Here is a 19,617-nt window from a genome sequence, read left to right on the forward strand (position 1 = left end):
AGACTTGGCTTTCCAAAGAACTGAGTAACTCCTATTCCCACATACTGGGATGCCCAGTACAGAGGATACTGGACACCTGAAACAACAGCAAAGTATCCGGCCACTATTACATAGCAAATAAACTTTTATTGGAAGGAAAACACGTTTACAAGAAGAAAGATCTAGGGATATTTATTGCTCCCCTGAAATTCAGAGAAGTCCCACAGGCTCCCTGTCAGTGCTTGTGTGAAAGGATGAGCAGGTTCTTTAAATCACAGGCTAAAGTCAGTATCAGCATAAATTGCACAGATACTTCATCTCCACAGTGCTTCCCGATTGATACAATCTGTGTATGAGGAGTAATCCAAATATTGGATTGCACATATTTGGCAGGTCTTGCACCCCTCTTCACAGACAATGGTTCTGTCATAACTCACAATGAAGTTACTGTAATACTGTTCAAACAGCATGCTGTGTGGCACAGACAACTGCTTGGCCATTTCATATAGGCTTTCTGGCTTCAAGTCTTCAATGCCATAAGCTTTAGTCAGGATGTATTCTAATTTCCAGTTCGATTCATTTTTCTTGTTGGCGTCTCTGAGGTCCAAGTAAAATTGCCAAAGATCCTACAGTTATTTAAAAAAAAAAAAAAAAAAAAGAAGAAGAAAAAATAGGCACGGCTGTATTGCTTTCTTCCCTGCTTCATTAAGTCTCTGGAGTGATATATTGATTAGGAAGCTGTCACTCCTCATTATTCACAACTGAATAGAAGGTCACGTCCCACCCCAAGAGCTGGGCTTACACCCAAAGCTGGTACTTGCAGTGCAGTAATGGTGGGGGGATGGGGAGGAGAAGAAAAAGGAGCCACAAAAGGCAGCAGTGGCAGTGTGAGAGGTCTTTCCTGTCCAAACTGTAAACCAAACTCCACTATCCTCATGTCCGTTTTAGGAACGGGGCAAAAGGGTGAGAAGCAGAAGTTTGTTTTCTGCGGGCACTGACTGTGGGGCAGAATGGACAGAAAAAGAACGGCCCAGGGAGAGACGGAGATGCAGGAGTGAAATTTTCACAAGAAAGGAGCAGCCTGTATTAGCATAGGCCCCCAGAGAGAAACCCCAGTCCCAGTCAAGCTGCAGGATGCATTGTCACTGAACTCAGTGAGGTCAAGATTTTACTCTGAATTACAGAGAGAATATCTGAGACATTCAGAGACAAAATAATAATACAGGGTTCACTTTATCTCCAAAAATCACATAAGACTACACAATAGAAGTATTCTACTTTTTTCGTTCTAAATGTATCTGTAATTTCCTATAGAAAGTATAAACTCTGTATAGGAAGGTGCACTATTACAAAAGATATTACACGGTTAAAACTGCTTTTTTTCATCTGCTCTTCTACACGCTTTAGAAGCATTTCATGGACTGCATCCCAAAGCTCAGGCTATCACCAGCAAACAACATGGTATCTAAACAAGCCCAGGAATTAGGTGAACCTTTTTTCATCATTGCAGAGCTCCCTGCAAATAGTTTTCGGATTGTGCCCAGAAAATTTCTGACTATCTTTGATTCTATATCTTAAGAATATTCCATAGACAACCACAAGTACTGGGCAGCCCTGCAGGCACAGGAAGACTGACCAAGTTCTCTTTCAGATTTCCTTTCCTTTGCCCAGGGACAGAAATAAAGAATAAGCACCAAGGTTCCACCAACAGACATAATACTACAAAGGCTGACACCTTGCTGTAACTTTTAATGACACTAAACAATGCTTTAAAATCTTCACTTACCAGCAAGCTATAATCAAGCAGATCATATTGGTACAATCTGACACCAGGGTTATTGGACTCCATTTGCCATACATTCTTCACTGGTGTTACAGCAGGTGCCACAAACAAGGAATTTACTGGCTTTTCTGTAGGAAAAGGGAAGGTGAGGAAACACCTTTAAACCCTTTCTTTCTCAAACAAATGTCTTTGAGAGAACCAACACAGCAAGAACCAGAGTGACCGGCTTAGGTATATTAGCATTTTTTTCCCATGGATTAGCTATATCACTGTGAACTCCCCTTCTATACTTCCACTGGATAGACCAAAATCTGTGTAAAATACTACAGTACACATTCCACTGTGTGCCAGTTAAGTTTATCTATACTGGAGGCTTCCCACCAATTCAACTACCTGTGCAAAATCATCTTGTCTATATGTAAGGTCTCTGTATTCTGCATATTTCTACTAAAGAAATACTCAAAACTTTTAGTTGCTGTCTCCATGCTATATTTTACATGTTGACTTAGGTTTTTTTTTTGCTTTATTGATGATGCTACTAGAAACACCAAGGTATCATCACCTGACCCTGACTTCACTCAGCTAGACCAGCTCAGCATCTAGTATGTGAACACCAGTCTTTACAGCAACTGAAACACGAGGATGTACACAGGTTTTAATTAGACAGAATATGCAGGTTAAGTATATTGGGAGGTTCTCTGTGGAACAAAAAAAGAAGCCCTAACTATTCCCTCCTCTGACATCACAGCAGTGAAATCACAAGGTCAGTCTCCACGTATAATCAGAAGCTTTGAAAGCCTGAGAATCCGTAGGTTCTTCTGGAGAAAGTAAAACTGAGCTCTGTATCTCAGTACACTGATGTTGGCCACAATGTTACATTTATCTTGAATTCTCTGGAATTTTGTCAAAAGGAAAATAGCATAAACAGAAGACAGCCTAAAACTGTACAGACAAACACAAACTGTATTTAGCTACATGCAATCTCACTGTTCACATTTTGTCAAAAGATGCAAAATTATGAAAATAATTTGGAAGTAGCTACTTGCACATGCAAACTGTAACGACAAGGCACCAAGATCAGTCTGTCCTCAGTGAAATTTGCAGTAGAAGTGATTGATTTCATGCACAAATGGGACAAGGTACAAAAATATGTAGGTATAGGACTGCCTTGAACACCGTTTTTAAAAAAAATATTAAAAGCCAGTTCTTTCATTAGGGCTGGATTCCTTTTTACTGGAGATTAATGCCATGACAATGCCATGTAAAAATGTACACGATTTAGAATACTGTTACCCCAGTCAGCATTTTGGGCATTGCTTTTATGAGTTCATCTGAAACATTAGATAAAGAGCCAATTAATATTTGGGTACTTTACATAAACCAAAACAATGGACCTCTCACTATTCTATGGTACAGACATAACTATTTAGGCAGTTACTTGTCAGAGACCTTCTGTTAGAGACATTAGAGTGCTCCATACAGCCATGCCCATGGTTAAACTGAAGGGATTTCAAAACAAAAAACAAAATTTTCAAACCTGGGTGCTCTTCTTGAAGGGAAATTAGCTGATCTAAGAGATGCAACAGGCAGAGACTTTCTTTCCCCTGCCTCCTGCTTACCCTTATCTTAATTAACTTTGAAGCAGCAGGGAACTCAGCAGAGAGGCACAGTAATGATGCAGGAAACACAAGAACATAGAGCATGTCTAGTTGGCCTGAGAACATTCCCTTTGACACATTACACAATAGCAACTGGCTAGTATAATTTGCCCATGTCACTGAGAAAGCGGAGAGGAAAGACTAGAAATTCTTGTCTAGGCATAAGCATTCATTAAAAAAAAAAAAAAAATAGGAAGCCTGGGGAGTCTCTTCTGACTTCCAACAAAAAAAAGTCTGCCTTGCAAGGTTCTCTTTGGAAAAAAACTGAGAGTGTGCAAGGCTTGAGCTCTTGCAGATAAAACAGCAGTATTTCCCAATTTCCTTTTTCAATTATTTGTAACAGAGGCTGACTAGTCAGAACATGCAAGCCAGTATTAAATCGCTTTTAATCAAGGAAAAAAAAAGATGAAGGATTCAACAAGCATCATTACCTTCTTCATCCAGGAGGACCATGATACTATCTCTATGTGTATGTCCAAAAAACTGCCCCGCAATAACACTACTGTATTTGCGAAAAATCTTTACCAGTCTCTCATTGTAACACTCCCTGATAGCTGTAGTATTCCTTGCATATGGCAAGTATCCTATCGGTACATGTCCTATTATATATACCTAAGGAATTAATACAGAAAGCACAATTAGCACCTGCATTTGAAACTTACACTTTCAGCTGTAACTTAGAAATGGTTACCACAATTTCATAATAATGCTATCTTAGAAATGGCATTCCGAAAGCTAGAAATTACAACAGTTTCGTTATACAAAATATAAACAGTAAGAATGTTCAAATTCATAATGAGAAAAAAAAATATTTTTTTTTTTAGTGAATTCAGTATATTCTTGGGAAAAAAGTTCTGATAAATCTATGTGTGATTTTAGGACACAGGAAAATTTATCAATCATTTCAAATGAAAAGAAAAAGTTACTACGGCAAGACATAAGATTTGGCATCTCAAGGGGACAGTAAAGAAAAATTTATGTTAGATTATTACAGTGCCTGCATGGTCAAAGAAATATGGAAGAACTGATCAAAACCCCTCTGTCTGAGGTTGAGACTTGTTTCTAACTGCACACGCCAATATGCTGCAGAGTTTTATGAGGAAGAGAAATCTCTCCTTTCTCCTGACTGTAATACAGTATTGTTAAAATTACAACAGCGTAGCAAAATGTAAACATGTTTCAAAAGAAACACTTTTTCTGCTCAGATGATGATCCAATCCCCGCACCAATCAATCAAACACAAGCCAACAATTTATAATCTCACTTCAAAACCCAAGTATTATAAGACAATTTATTATAACACTCAAATCATAGCAATTAATGCAGTTTGGCTAAGTTTTGTGGTTGACAAACTTCCTCCTAATTTCTGGTTTTGATACTTGTAATTACATAAAAATGTAAATGAAATACGCTAGCTTTTGTCTCAGGCCAAGGGTGCACATTTCAAAATTAAAGGCTATGAGTAGAAAGAGTCAAAAACAAAAGTGAAAGTATTAAGTATTCCCACCCTGGATTCTACAGTATTTTACATAGTAGGAAATAAAACGTATTTTACTGTATAATTTGAGAAACTGCATTCAACTATTTTATTAATTGTTGTCGTACAATGTGCATATTCAAGGAAGAATTATTTTAAAAATGAAATTTTGATTTTGCAGTATCTTTGGCAGGATTAACATTTTTCTAGAATCATGTTTATATTTTCATTGTCTCTACTACTTCTTTTGTTTTTTCTTTTCAAAGTTCAAACAAATAACGCTGATGAGTGCTGTTCACAGCCCCTACCTTTTCCTTCTTTTGTGAAGACGTTTCTAGTACTTCCTCCAGCCAGGCAAACTGGTTGGCTGGGTCAGTGATATTCACAGTTACACTGTTGGGGCTGTAATACAAATTTGTGTTCAGACTGATTATCCTGACTGGTGGAGAGCTACCACTGGATTCAAACAGCTGTGAGTAGAAGCCACCTGCGAAAATAAGACCAACGTCATCTGAAAAATCAAAGGCTTCAAAGCACAACTTCAGAAGCAATAATTATTGCATGAGAAGAGAATAAATGTATCCTGAAGATAAGTATTGCTATTCAAAAAAGACAGTAACTTCTTCCAGAAGCATTACAGGTAATCCATTGTGCTGATTCACCCTACAAGACTTAGCTGAACAAACAGGACAAATCTATAGAAACTTAGTTCTCTAAGCCCTAGCTTTACAATGTATTACTGCCATATTTTACCTTTTCTGAAGGTATTGATTGCTTCATCAGTTAGCCAAGGTTTCCAGAAATCTGCTACAGCATTGTAAACTTCACTGGTAGTTACAGGAAGCTGATCCTGTGAGAGAGCAGAACCTGCCTAAGTCTTAGCATTCACACACAGCCAAAAAAAAAAAAAAAAAAAAAAAAAAAAATCACTAAACTACGCCACCTGCCCTCTCACATAACACAGAAGTGTATCCAGTCATCACCAGGAGGAACTCAAGAAAGGAGAAAAAAGTCCTGAACATCTAGTATCGCTGATTGGGAACAAATGCCTGCACTTAAGTCAGAACTGACTGCGTGGCCTTGTTAATGCATTGATGAAGTAATGCCAAAATCACTTCAAGCCTTAGGAGCACAGCAGAGTGGAAAACCGTACTTTCTGCAAAATTAATAAATACACAAACTGAAGTTTCAAAGTCTAAAAATAAAGTCTCTTGGAAGAAAAGCCTGAACATAAGCTTCTTTTATAGCATGTTAATTTTTCAAGCAACTTGGGGTTCATAGCAGCTCCCCAAAACTCCACTACAGCCCTCAGAAAGATTCTGGTGAAATTCACAAATATTTCCATGATATCCTGTACGTCTAGTAACACAACATTTAAAATGTAGAAGAAAAGTTTTGTCAATGTTTTCTCCCACCATGTCTAATTAGGACTGTAGCACTCTTCAGTCTGAGCCAAGCAATGCCCAAGCACCACAGCCTGGTACGAGCCATGCTCTCATCTAACCCTGACAGGAAGATCCCAGCCTGTCCTTGCCTTTCCTAAAATACCTGCTTGGATTCTTGGTGCTAGAAGAAAAAAACAGAGGTCAAAAAATAGGAACAGTATTACAGTGCATGTTTTCTTAAACATAAAATTTGACCTTTCTAAGACCTTTGAAACTAAACCAACGTTATTAGAGGCTTAAGCACTAAGTCTCTGTCTAGGGGTAGTGCAATCAGAAGTCTGTTCAGACATTTGTTGCTTGCAGTGCACAGGTACCCATTATTACAAAAGCTTTGAGCCATACCAGTTCAGACAGAGCTAACAGTCACTAACAGACAGAGCAAAAACTGATGTCAGATAAGAGGCCATGTTATGGACTGAAAGCGGTTTGGAACCAGGCAGGTCAGTGCTCTGTGAACTTGTGGATTAGACAGCAGTTTGGGAATTTGTTTTAAGCAGGGGTGAGGATATGAAACAAATAAGACTATGCAGAAAGACCGAAGTCATAATACACAATCTGAAAAGTATCCCAATGCTTGATTAACCTGAGTAGTATTTTTAATAGCCTCTGTAAGAAAAATCACCCAAGACTGTTAAATTGTTAAGAAGACAGGTCAGAACACAATAAGAGAGCAATAAAATTCTTCGGTGCATGGTGAGCATGCAGTTTTCACACTTGCTCTGGAACAGCCTACAGCTGTGGCTTGCTCCACACCGATTCCAGTCTATGGGACATTTGCCAAGCATGTCCATATGAAAAACAGAAATGTCATCAACAGCAAAAAAAAAAATTCCAACAACCTGAAATGACCCCATAGTGAGGAATTTCTGATCCCACAGCCTTTTTCAAACAGTAACAGAAAAGTATGTCAGCGCTGCACATTGGTGACGCCTGCCGCTTCACAGCAAAGTACCACAGAAACACTCCTATGTGGTTTTGTGCAGAGAGAACTACACCAGTTATCCCAATCAGCAGCCTGCTTCAAAATACTATTTGTTGCCCGTCTGCCCCTCCTGACCATTGTTTCTCTATCTTCAGGTTTAATTTCACAAACAAAACTCGTATTTGTTGGAAAAGTCACTACATTCTCCATCTAAAAGGTTATTGTATACAGTTTTTTCTTCTATATCAAAGGAGACTGCTGAATGACAACTATTCTCTGATAAGACTTTTTAAAAAACAAAACAAAACACTGAGTGAGACTTCAGTTAAGGTGTTATTTCTCAAAATAGTTCACCAGTGGTTTCTGGTGAACCAACCTGGCCCCCTGTCAGAGCATCCGACAAGCTGACGCTATACTACCAGAATAAGAATACAAGAGACTGAAGTCCCAGATTGGTTTGTGCACTCAGATTTCCAACATATGTTTAGGTCTTATTTTGTCCCCCACACTTCCCTTTCCCCTTTCTGATCACCTTTGTTATTCCCTGATTTGAGAATCACTAACTCCAGCAACGACACAGGCAATGACACAATCACCTACTATACCAAGATATACCCTGACAGGCCTAATGAATAACACAGAAAGCTGGAATAAAAGTCTTTGGAGGGGTGATGGGGTGTGACTGAATTCCCATTAGGCATTTCAAACAAAATATTTTAGTTGACCTGCTCCACATCCCTTCCGATCCCCTCAGATCCAATGACAGAATTTACTTCTCAGTCCTGTGTGCTGCCAGATCAACCTGGACTACGCTTTGAAGGACACGGGAAGCAACTGTTTACTTTTGAGCTATGCCAAGAACAATATTCGCAGAAGACTGAAAGCAGAAAAGCGCTGTCCCCAGCTGCAATGGCCCATATACCCAGTAACACATCAATGCGAGTGTTTCTCAGTGTCCAATAAGGAAAGAAGAAAAAAATAATTTAAAAAAAATACGTTTTTAGTAATATTGGCAGAACTATGGAAACATTACAAAAATTCTGCCATTAGTCTGATTAAAAGAATCCAGTGATGTCAGCAGACAGATTTCCAGTAGGCCTTTCAGTAAGCCTTGAATCTTACCACGGGCTCACAGATCCATTAAGGAATGTCATTTCTGTCAGATTAAGTTATGTACACACACGCATGACTCACACAGCAAGGAAAAAGTAAGTGTGTATTAACTATGATGAGACCTGGTGGTTCTAAGCCATGAAGAACGATTAGCAGTAAATTTGCGTGACCTCAGGCAACGTACAGACTCTACCTGGCATCAACGTTTGCTTGGGTAACTTAACACAGAGAGGGAGATGTACTTTCTGTTCTTGATTAGAAGTACTTATAATTTTAAATGCTAATTGGAGAACTGGAAAATACTGTTTCCAGAATAAGTTACACAAATTTAACTCTTACTTTTCACACCTGCTTTCTAAGGGGTTAGAAACACACTCAATATGATACATAAACATATTTCTAATTTGGTTTACCTGTGGCCAGTAGTCATGATTGCCCAAGGCCGGGAAAACCTGAAGATCTGGAAAGAAATGGCGAATTGTAGAACTCATATTGCCAATGATGCTAATGACCAACTTTGTGGAGAGTTCTTTTACAGGAACGTGAGGAGGGCTATCTCTGAGAAAGGAAAAGGCTTTATTAACAAAGGTTTATTAGCAACATAAGGAAAGGCAAAAAATCCTGCAAACACATCTACATTCTAGCATGTAATACTACTATTGACAAATTAAAATCATAGAATTGCCAGAAAGGCCCTCTGCAAAGGCGTTTTAAAACAAACAAACAAGTAGACTAATGTTTATCCTATGATTCACATTTATCATAACTAAGATTTCTTAGAAATTAAATTAATTCAACTCCATCATTTTGAGCTACTGTGCAGTTTGGGTTATACATCTTTGGTCACCTTCACAACCTTGTAGTTAATTTTTCCCCTTTTAACAACATCCTGCTGAAAACGAAGTACAATAAGGTAAGTGAAATGAATTAATCACTTGCCTTTACATATTTGTATTTCTTAACACCCTTCCCCCAGCAAAATCGAGTGACATAACATATATAACCTTTCCTGCAAAAAAGACCCTGTCATTGGTAAACAAACTAGTTCTCACAAACACTCAAAGATACTAATCTCTTTGATAAATTATCCACTGATGTATGTTGTAAAAAATTATGTGATGGTAGAATGGAGAATTTCACCACGGCAGAAGGGTAAATTAATGCTATTTTTTATGAACACCCATAAAGTAACAGGGCATGGTACTACTGAGCTACTCATACGCCTCCCTCTCACACTTCTTTCTCCGGTCCCACTGTTAAGGCACACAAAGCCTCACAGATAACACCTGTGAGAGAGAGAATTATTACGCCCATTTTCTAATAAGGAAGATCAGCACAGAAAAGGTGCTCTACTCAACAGGGGACTGCACACATCCGAAACACTGTAATGAAGGACTGTGAAACCACACTTTCTTCAGAAGCACATGCAGCTGTAAGTGCTAGTAACGAAGAGAGAGACAGCACCTACAACACTGTTATCCTCCCTCCACTAGCCCCTGATCTAGAATTCACACAGACACTGAACCTGAATGGTAACTTCATACACTTAAAAAAAATAAATACATAAGATATAGTGTTGCTTGATTCTAGTTATGTCTCACAGAACCAAATGAAATATAGTTAAAGGGTATCTTCTAAAAAGGGATGCGCTTTAGATTTCATGACCTTAAGATCTATAAAATCCAACAACCTCCCATAATAATAATTCATTCCAGTCAGTTATTCCTCTGACCTTTCTTTTCGCTTTTTTCACTTCTCACCCGCCCTGCACCATTTCTACTAAACTTACACTAACAGAGTCATGTGGTAAATGTCCCAGTGAACAGTCCAACAATACCCAGAAATTATTACAGAGACCAAAATCTGTTCCGAGGCCTTATGTTCTCACTCAGACTTCCACTTATTAGCCATTCAGACAACTAAAGGGACTATTTAAAAATGGCATTTGTGAGATACTAAACCCAGATCTGTCGGTGCAAAGATGAACTTGCTAATTACTGCATTATATGGTTACCCAGCTGTTAAAAGCTTTAACTGCAGAGTGGTCAAACACTTACCCTGTCCAAATTATGAAAGAAACCTGCTGTTCTGAATCCTTCATGAATGCAAATGCTGACAAAATAAGCTGATATGGAGAATCACACAAAAAGTCTCCAAAAGGGCCTGGGTTGGAGGCATTGGCTCCTTTGGAAGAAGAGCAAACTTTGGTGCGATCAGGGGTAATGTGGTAAGTCGGATCTAAATGTAGGTCAGACACATGCCAGAACTGCCCTGTTTTCAGAAAACAAAGATTAAAGAAAATGCATTATTTGCGTTTGAACTGCATATACATGGGTAATGCCAAGTTTGCCCCAGTTTGTCGACTGCTATTCCTCTTTCAAGTTCTGAAACAGTGCATAAATTTAACAAATTGATTAGCCCATCTGATAAACGTGGGCGAGTCCTGCATTCCTGACAGGAGTCCTTCACGCAGCGTGCTTAGAAAAAACGAAAACAGAAGCAGAGGCATAGGTTTAAGCTATTCATCAGAAAAAAATGGAGGTTGGCAGAGACTGGAAAATCAGCTCCTTTTCATTAATAGCAATCTGGAAACCGGAGAGGTGATAGGACTTCTCCACTCCACCTGAAAAGAGAGGGAGTTGCATTTTAATTATTTTTCCAGACCTTCCCTGGCTGGAAGCTACTCTAAAAGATCACAGTCTAGAAAAAAAGGCAAGAAACAGCATGCCTTCAAAAATTTCAAAGCTCTTCTTCTCCCCAGCAGCCGCAGCAGCAGACTGGGCTTCTCACCAGGGAGAGGTGTGTCAGCCTTACCTACTCACTACTTTCCAGACTGACACATTCTCAGCCACTGCTACTTAGCACTGCACGGAAAAAGGAGCTGAAAAGTACAGGAACACGATGACCAAGATTAATTCAGCGTGTATTTGACTAGCAGCCCTCAAGTTTCATGTAAAACAAGAGCATTTTCTTTCTGTAAGTTTCAAAGCACTTGGGAAAGGTACACGTGTCTCTGGGGTAGTGCTTGTGAAACCGGGACAGATATAAATTGGTATTTCCCAAGGTCATATGCTCACTCTGTGGCACAGCAGGCACCACGCGGCTGGACCCCGTGGAGTTTTATTTCAGGAAGCAAAGACCAGCAGCAATCTTCGACATCTGCAACACCGCGACTCCTACCAACGGGAGACAGGGAAGCGCCTGGACGCTGCTGCCTGTTTGCTCCGAGGCCCGAAGGAGTCACAGGGGCTGGAAATCCTGTGGAAACCCCTCCGGAGCCCTCACCTGCGTACGCTACCGAGCGGCGGGTGACGCCAGGCAGGGCACGTGTGTGTTTGCTGACAACACAGCCACCGAATTCAACGTCGGCGGTACGTGCCTCAGGCCACCGCGCCAAAGGCAGGGCAGGGCTCACCTCACCTGCCACCGTCCGGAGCGCCAGCCGACCCTAAACACAACCCCCCTGTAACGGCCCCATAGCGATGTATTTACTGATCTAAAAGTCACATGAAGCTAAAGCCAGTCGGGACAGGGAACACCAACCACTGCGGCAGCCTACGTGCGGGCAACCGAAGTGGAGGGAAAGGAGGCGCAAGCGGTCAGCACCGACCCCGGGCCTTCCCCGCCGCCGGGCCCCCGCCCCGCGCTGGCAGCACGGAGGGGCGGGCGGCGGCCCCCGGCCGAGCCTCCCTTCAGCCGGGAGGCACCGCGGGCCGGGCTGCTGCCCCTCACCCGCCTCCCCCGTCCTCCACACAGGCGGCTCCAGCCGGGCCCCCGCCCGCCGTCACCCTGCGCGGGGGCGGCCCCGCTCAGCCGCTCTCCCCCGGCGGACTCACCCACAGCGGAGCGGGGCTGCGGCGCGGACGGCGCCGCCTCCAGCGCGGAGCAAAGCAGCGCCAGGCCGAGAGCCAAGCGGGCGGCGCGTCCCCCCCGCAGCTCCATGTCGGCCCTACCGGGAGCACCCTGCCCGCCGGCCGCTGCTCATGTGACCGCCCCGGCGCGGAGGAAAGGGGCGAGCCTGGGACGGCTTGTGCAAGCCCCGGCCGTTCGCTGCCTCCCCGGGGCTGCCGGAAGCCGCCACCGCGCCCCGCCTGCACGACCGGGGGCCAAAAGCCGCCCCTGGCCGGGGCACCCCGCGGCCGCAGCTGCCCTCGCCTCAGCCGGCCCTGCCGGGGGCCGGGGCGACCTTCAGGAGGTGCAAGCCCCGGGTGAGCACCGAGACGTTGAGGACCTCGTAGGAGCCGGCCTGGCCGCGGGCAGGGCTGAATTCACGGCACCGGCAGATCCGAGGCGGCCTCGAAGGAAGACGAGGCAGGCGGCGGGAGGGCGGGAGTGCCTTCCCCGCCCGGCCTGTGGCGCCCGACGGGCCTGTCCCTTCGAGCCGTGTGCTCCCAGCGAAGGGTTATGGCTCTCCGAAGCGGCTGGGACCGGTCGCTGAAAATCCTTCCCCGCAGAGTCAGCCGTGACCCCGCCGGTGCTGCCGACCGGCACAGCCGGGGCGTGAAACGCCTCCGACGGCCGGGCCGGGCCGGGCCGGGCCGTGCGGGCAGCCCTGGGGCACAGCTGAACCCTGCCCCGAGCGGGCTGTGCTCGGACCCCTCACAGGAGCCTCAGTAATCTTTTGGAAGGAAGGTTTTTCACAGTATACATGTAAAAATGGATCCTGGTTACTTAACACGCTTTAAAAATAATAATAAAAAATGTGTTTAATATGCCATCGCATACACCTTTTAATACAGCTTAAGAAAAACGCTGCGGTGTATGGTAGATGGGAGCCTCCATCGCTAAGGCTTTACGGTAGTGGAGCTGCTCTTCGTTGCTGAAGTCAGAGCAGTGTCGGCTGAGGAAGAGCACTCCGTGTCAGGTTTAGGAGCAGACCAGAATAGTGATGTCATGGATCCTGCGGCTGCCCCCAAACGTCCCGCTACTCACTCTGCTGTTCTGTGCAGATCTGCTTTCCAGGGCTTTGCAGAGCAGTTTTTACCAGCAGCTGGAAGTCCCATGTGTTGATATTTTCCTCACGTTTCCACTCCTCTGAGCAGTGCCACAGGCACCACTTCTCCACTTTGCTCTCCCTTATTTAATTTGGCATTAATATTGTTTATCTTTAGAATAGCAAAAGATTTCATCAATAAGCTTCATGATGGTTTCATGTCATTTCCAGAACATATGTATGTAGAGAAAAGTAGCCTTTGTTTAAAAGTGACTGTAATGTAAAATACCTAGTGTACAGTGTTTATTTGTAAACCAAGTCTTTACAACCTATCTCTGCATTCCTTTCCTCATATTTAATAAAAACCTTATTTTTTTAATTCACAACCCCACGAATCACTTGTGAAGATGAATGCCAGTACTGGGGACCCAAGTCTGTTTTCCCCAGGGATGAAGGAAAAGCAGCTGCTCCCACCTTTCTGAGAAGGGGTGGCTGGGAAGGACAGCTGCGGGCAAACAGGCAAGCTGCATTAGCTACTGAAGCTGAGGATTAAATGAGCTAATAAAACCGAAGGGCAGAAGATGCTGTTTAAACATAACTTGCACTATAGCAGCTGAAGCAGCCCAGACTGCAGCTCCCCATACCGCTGGAACAAGTTCTACTTTTCATTTCTCTAATTAAAAATGTTCGCTCCTAGATTTTAAAAACCATCAATATCCACCAAATAAACCATATTTATAATAGTTCATAATTGAGGACTCGCAGTGTTCCTCACAAGAGAAAACAGACTTGGATGTTCCTTTCAGGCAGCTGCTTTGTGAAAACCTAAAGCTAACAACATTCGATTTTGGATTTGTGTTGGCTAGCTGCCATAGTTACGTCTGAACTTTTATCAGATGAGTGAGATGAGCTACCCATGTAGGAAACAAGAAGCCACTTCCCCTGAAGTGATGAAGAGATGGCACAGTGCAGTGTTAGGCCCAGGAAGTTGGGCAGGATGCCCCTTCTGCACCTCCCTCTGCAGCCACACACCCCCAGAACACCGACCACCTGAAGCCACAGCTCAGCTCTGCCTCTGTTTGAAAGGCTGCAGGTGGGTAGCTACACCTCCACGTGGTCCACTGAGTCAGTATGTCAGAAAAACATGGACTCTCCAACCAACCTCCTCCATGCTGCCAGCAACCTGTTTCAGTTTTCCTAATAATCTAAAGTGTCAGGCAGTTTTTCCCCACCCTGGTCTTTTACAGAAATATTCTTCAATAATCAGGTTTTAATTCATCTCTTTTAAGGAACATTTTATTTTAAATTGCTCATAGTGCAAATTGTTATCTCCTGTACATATTAACGATAAGACTACAGCTCAGGGTGGGGAATCTCAGAAGGTTTGTCTTGTACTGTTTTCCCTTTGTTGTCCTCCCACCCCTGTGGAGAATGATGAAAGATAAGCTTTGTACTTTAGGTTCCCCCAGTCCTGCCTTTTATCATGTTGCTCCTTACCTCCCACCCTGTGAATCACTTCAATCTTTGCACTTTGCTTTACTTCAATCTTTTGTATATTACCAAAAACCCCACCAAAGCAAATTAAAAACTCTCACAGCTATTAAAACCAAAACTACGGGATTGCCCCTGACATCAAAGGCTGTCTATCTACCAACCTTAGCATGCGCTGGATAACAAGTTCCCAGTGAACAGAGGAGCTGAAACTGGCTTGGGCCTCTCACTTCCCTGCGTATGTATGTAAAGGTAGGGGCTTCAAACTTCTCCAGCAAAAGAAGCCACTAAAATAGAGCGAAGGCACTTTCTGTTTCCCCATGTACTCTACATCACACGAAGAGGTTGCTGCAGCGTTGTGCACCATGTGCTTTTCTGTTGTTTAACTCAGAAAAATGAACTTTCAACAACTCCCTCCAGAACACTGGAATATTAGCTGATTAAATGCAAAAGGAGCACAGGTTTAAAAAACTTTTTAATTTCTGTTTGATCTGCATTCCAAAACAATTCAAATATGTTCCGTTTACTGTAAAAAAAGAGGCAGGTGTTTCAGAAATTTAATGCCAAGTTTAACCTGTTTCACTATACAGCACAAGCTTGCCAATTTGATGGTATAAAGGTTTTTTTGTTTGTTTAAAAAACACCCCACCCCCCCACCCCACCCCCCAAATCTTAACCTTTCATGCCAGAAATGTGCATTTTAGCTACGTTCAATTATGGACGGTACATTAATCCATCCAGCAGAAGTAACATCTCGGGTAAACTCTACGCTTTCTCATAGTGGCGAACAGCAACCACATCACCAAAGGTGAGAGTCTGCAAGTCCAAGGAAAAGACAGACACGTTAGATGCTGGACCATTTTCCATAATGACTTAACACATATTAAGAAGTCCATACTAGAGCAAGGTTGGTTTACATGATGTAATTTATAGAAAAACAAATTCATCTACATCACTGATATTTTAAGTGAACAAGAGGCAAAAACCTTAGTTATGGTTCCTATAATAAACCTAACTTTCTCCTTCCTACTTTCAAACCCAAGCAGCACATAATGCACATCTACAAGGCAACTAAAGTGAGGCTAGAAATGACATTTTCATTTTTCTAAATCTAAAAATCCAAGTCCTCTGTACCCATATTCCATACTATTAGGCATAGCCATATACTTAAGGAGAACCTTGTGTTAAAATAAATGCATTCTGCGCACTGATGTAGCTAGAACTACCAAACATTTAGTCAGTGCAGTTGTGCAGAACACTAACTACAGCATGTGAGTTTTGGGGGTATTTCCTGAAGTGGAACAGGGATCTCACCGTGTTCATACACCAAAGGAAAAGGGTTTCTGTATATGTGTGTAGCTGTTTCCAAAACCTAAGCACATAGTTTCCCTTGAATTGCTTGCCACATTGTGTCACACCGTTGTATGCTTTAAGGTTTTCATTATTTGGAAGTGTCCATCCATACAGGTACTTTCTGGAGAATTTGGAAAACAAAGCTCACTGGTTTTCTCCAACAACCAAATCACATAGATTAGTATAGCTGAAGAGTTTATTTTTGAAAGTTACATCTCTGTGCCAAAAATAAGCACGAGAAGTGCCACCCTGGACATTAGAGTAACTTACACCATTTATTCACACCACCGGAAAAGTCAGTAAAAGAATGTGAATTTAAAACAAGACTTTTCTCCAAGCAATTGCTGTTTATCATCGTTTCTGACAAGATAGGAGGAATAAACCCTTTATTATTAGACATGAAAATGCTATTACCTCTTGCAATTTTCTAATTTTATTTTGCTAGGGAAATACTTGCTCTGTGTAATTAAATATTATTTATGCATGCATATAAACCAAGTTTTTAAAAAAATCTGAATTAACACTGACAACAGATCATTGCCTACATAATCAAGTACTTTGTACCTTTGTCCAGCTGAGCAGGACGTTGGGGTTTTTTGCTTGGGCATTTACACAAACTCTAGAACATAAACACTCTGGAAATCCACAGGCTGGCCCGCCTAAAACCACTAGCAATTTTTTAGTTGTCAGTAAAACAAGGCAAAACCAAAACAAGTATTGGAAAATCTCTGCTGGCTTTCCTCACCAATTTAAGGGTTTGTGTGTAACACTTATCTCAAGCTTTATGAACAGATGGCATAAGCAAGGAGTGCAAGCGATGTATATGAATGCTCAGTGAGCTTTATACTTACCATTACCATTTTGCCATCCTTTATTTCTCTCACAAAGTTTGTCTCTTTGCCATCCCACTTCTGTACGTGCACTAGCTTGTCTCCATCCAGGGTCACAACTGACTGTGAGATACCAAGAAACACAAAGACATTAATTTATTTGGCGTATTTGGGATTCTGCTTACACATTCAGCATGCACTATTCTATTGAATTCTCTTCAATAGATGGATGTGGATCTAGAATGATAAAGTAGTCCCAGCCATTTTAAAGCCAAGCCCATGAATCATCCTCATTTTAAGCATGAGATCCATACAATTCTTCTTTGTGTCAAAAGATGAAAAAAGTTGTTTCCTTTGAGTTCCAGTCTCACAAGAACCACTGTTTCAGTGCTTTGAGATAATGTTTACGTTAAGCCCCCAAAAATGCAGGGAGAAGGCATTTCCCCATTTTGACTGGAAAAAAAAGTTATGCCAAATGATATTTGCATTGAAAAAAAAGCGGGCAGCTAACAGAATTCTTCAACACTGCAAGATAGGCAGGGGGCTGGCGACATAACACATTGCTTCAGACAAGACATGGTGTAAGTGGGCGAGTAAGATGCAATCTTGCCTGTTTTTTTTTCCCCTGTCCTTCACAGTGCTACAACCGGCAGTAGCAGACGTTACTTTTTTTTCCTTTGACCCTACCAAAGATACAGCCGCAGGAGCAGTGGTGGGGAGGAAGAGGAGAAAAAAGAAGGCACTGCAGCCCAAGAATTCACTTACTTTGCAGTTTCTATCATCGGGGGTAGTTTCATCAAATTCCTCTCCAAGTTTAAAGCTGATTTCTGTGTTTTTGAAAGTGCTTTGAGTCCTGATCACTACTTTGTCCCCCTCGCTGCTGATAATCACAGTGGGTTTAGTCACATTCCCCACCTGCCGTGTTGCAAACCCCACTCCTAGACCACCAAGGGAAAAAGAGAACTCTGTCAGACATTCGGGGTTTTACATCTTCCTTTTTTTTTTTTTTTTTGCCACACAGCGAGGTACAGAAATCTCTCCCCTCCCCCCCACCCCCCGCTCTACAGCTTTAAGCTCTCGCAATGAAATGCCACCTTCTGCTTCGCTGGTGCCCTTATACCTAAAGCATCCATAGGTATCCCCCCACACACACTGATGTAGCTCTGCATCCTCCCTTACCTCCGCGCACCGCGGCAGGGAACCCCATTCAGCGGCACCGCACGTCCGAGCGGCCATCGTTTCTGCTCCTCTGGATTTCAGCTCCTTATCATTCCGGCATAAGGATTTCTTTTGGGTTTTTTTATTTCCCGTTTATCTGCAGGCAGCACTTGCCCTTCTTGCACACGCTCTCCCTAACGCGGGGGCACCTCCCGGCGCCCCTCCCCAGCAGGACGGCTCCCCGCCAGCACATCCCGGCCCCCCCGGCTGAACGACCCTCACCACAGTAACTCTGTTTACTCAGAGGCACGGCCGCCCAAACCTCCCCCGCCTCTGCGAACGCCTTGCCTGCACCTCTGGCAGCGCGGGGGGGGGGGGGGGGGCTTTTTACATTTTTAATTTTTTATTTTTATTTTTTTTTTTAGGATGGCGCAAAACCCCAGCTTTCCGACACGTGCCGCTGCCGCCCGGCCGTACCTACCCAGCGCCTTCATGTACTCGTCGAAGTTGTGGCTGTCCACCAGCTTCCAGGTGGCGCAGAAAGCCTCGACCATGGTGGCGGGGGGTACCGGGGAGCGCCAGCGCCGCCGCGCCGCCCCGTATTTAAAGCCGGCGCCCGGCGGGGGGCCGGGAGGCGGGGGGCAGCCGCGGTCCGCCCCCGCCGGCCGCCGCCCGCCCCGCCGGGGGAGGGCGCTCCGCGCTGCCGGGAAAGGGGCACTGGGGGGGGGGGGGGGCGGGCCGGCCCAGTCAGAGCCGCCCCCCTCCCCGGCCGGGGCACACGGCGGGACGTCGAGGGGGGGAAGGGAGAGGGCGGCCTCCGCTTGGGCCTGTGCGGCACCTCTGCTGCGGCACCTCTTCTCGCCTGAGCCGCCCAGGGGCTCCCGCCGGCCGCCCGCCTTGTTGTCCCTGTTAGGGTACCACGGGCAAAAAGGGAAACGTGAAATAAAGCCTGAATCAACACACCGGACCGCAAGGCTACCGCAGAGCACCTTCTCTAAAAGCCCTCCCGGGAAGATTTTCAAGCCCAGTTTGCTGTTGGCCAAGCACAGAGCCCTTGCCCTCACCATCTATACGGATCCTGGCTGAACCCGGCATTTGCTATTGCTGTCTGGAAACAGCGTCTTGCCTCCACAACTGGCAGCATTTGGAAACTAAGAATGAAGGAAGAACGAAGGAAGAAGTGAAAGAGCTTAAAACTGTTTCCTCTAATACGATTTTTTTCTGTTAGAGAGGGAATGTTTTCCTCCTTCGAGTTGTTCTTTGAAATTCATCAAAGGCGCTAGGTAGTCCTCTTGTTTTTCAGAAACAGCCTGTCTCCCTGGGAGAAGCCGCGGTGTCGGCTTTTCCAGATTTATGGCTTGGATGGATTCCAGAGTCGCCAATCTAGCTCTTCAGCCCTCGTAACAAAACTCAGAGACTAAGTGAAAGAAACTGTGATTTAGGAAGAAAACCTCGCCAATTTTCTATCTGGTCCA

The 19,617-nt window shown here is 43.7% G+C and overlaps 2 protein-coding genes across 2 annotated transcripts; both read right to left on the minus strand.

Moving 5' to 3' along the window:
- Positions 1 to 293: 293 nt before the first annotated feature.
- Positions 294 to 12,319, minus strand: SMPDL3A (sphingomyelin phosphodiesterase acid like 3A). Its single transcript, XM_086461255.1, has 8 exons — positions 12,214 to 12,319; positions 10,435 to 10,648; positions 8,791 to 8,935; positions 5,651 to 5,747; positions 5,206 to 5,384; positions 3,852 to 4,032; positions 1,766 to 1,890; positions 294 to 605 (listed from the first exon to the last, which is right to left on the minus strand). Exons 1-8 carry the CDS (start codon positions 12,317 to 12,319, stop codon positions 294 to 296), a joined length of 1,359 nt encoding a protein of 452 aa, XP_086317381.1.
- A 3,165-nt stretch (positions 12,320 to 15,484) lies between these two features.
- On the minus strand, positions 15,485 to 18,698 carry FABP7 (fatty acid binding protein 7). Its single transcript, XM_086461256.1, has 4 exons — positions 18,624 to 18,698; positions 17,750 to 17,922; positions 17,006 to 17,107; positions 15,485 to 15,617 (listed from the first exon to the last, which is right to left on the minus strand). Exons 1-4 carry the CDS (start codon positions 18,694 to 18,696, stop codon positions 15,567 to 15,569), a joined length of 399 nt encoding a protein of 132 aa, XP_086317382.1. The 5' UTR covers positions 18,697 to 18,698; the 3' UTR covers positions 15,485 to 15,566.
- Between the last annotated feature and the right edge of the window lie 919 nt (positions 18,699 to 19,617).

The sequence above is a fragment of the Leptosomus discolor genome, chromosome 2 (genome assembly GCF_034619465.1).
Source record: "Leptosomus discolor isolate bLepDis1 chromosome 2, bLepDis1.hap2, whole genome shotgun sequence".
NCBI lineage: Eukaryota > Metazoa > Chordata > Aves > Leptosomiformes > Leptosomidae > Leptosomus > Leptosomus discolor.

Coding starts and splice junctions, on each gene's coding strand:
- FABP7 (XM_086461256.1), bottom strand. CDS start 18,696: ATGGTCGAGGCTTTCTGCGCCACCTGGAAGCTGGTGGACAGCCACAAC. Junction 17,923..18,623: donor CGAGTACATGAAGGCGCTGG/GTAGGTACGGCC, acceptor TTGGTGGTCTAG/GAGTGGGGTTTGCAACACGG. Junction 17,108..17,749: donor CCGATGATAGAAACTGCAAA/GTAAGTGAATTC, acceptor GGTATCTCACAG/TCAGTTGTGACCCTGGATGG.
- SMPDL3A (XM_086461255.1), bottom strand. CDS start 12,319: ATGGAGCTGCGGGGGGGACGCGCCGCCCGCTTGGCTCTCGGCCTGGCG. Junction 5,385..5,650: donor AATCAATACCTTCAGAAAAG/GTAAAATATGGC, acceptor TTATTTTCGCAG/GTGGCTTCTACTCACAGCTG. Junction 1,891..3,851: donor GGTCCTCCTGGATGAAGAAG/GTAATGATGCTT, acceptor CTTTTCCTACAG/AAAAGCCAGTAAATTCCTTG.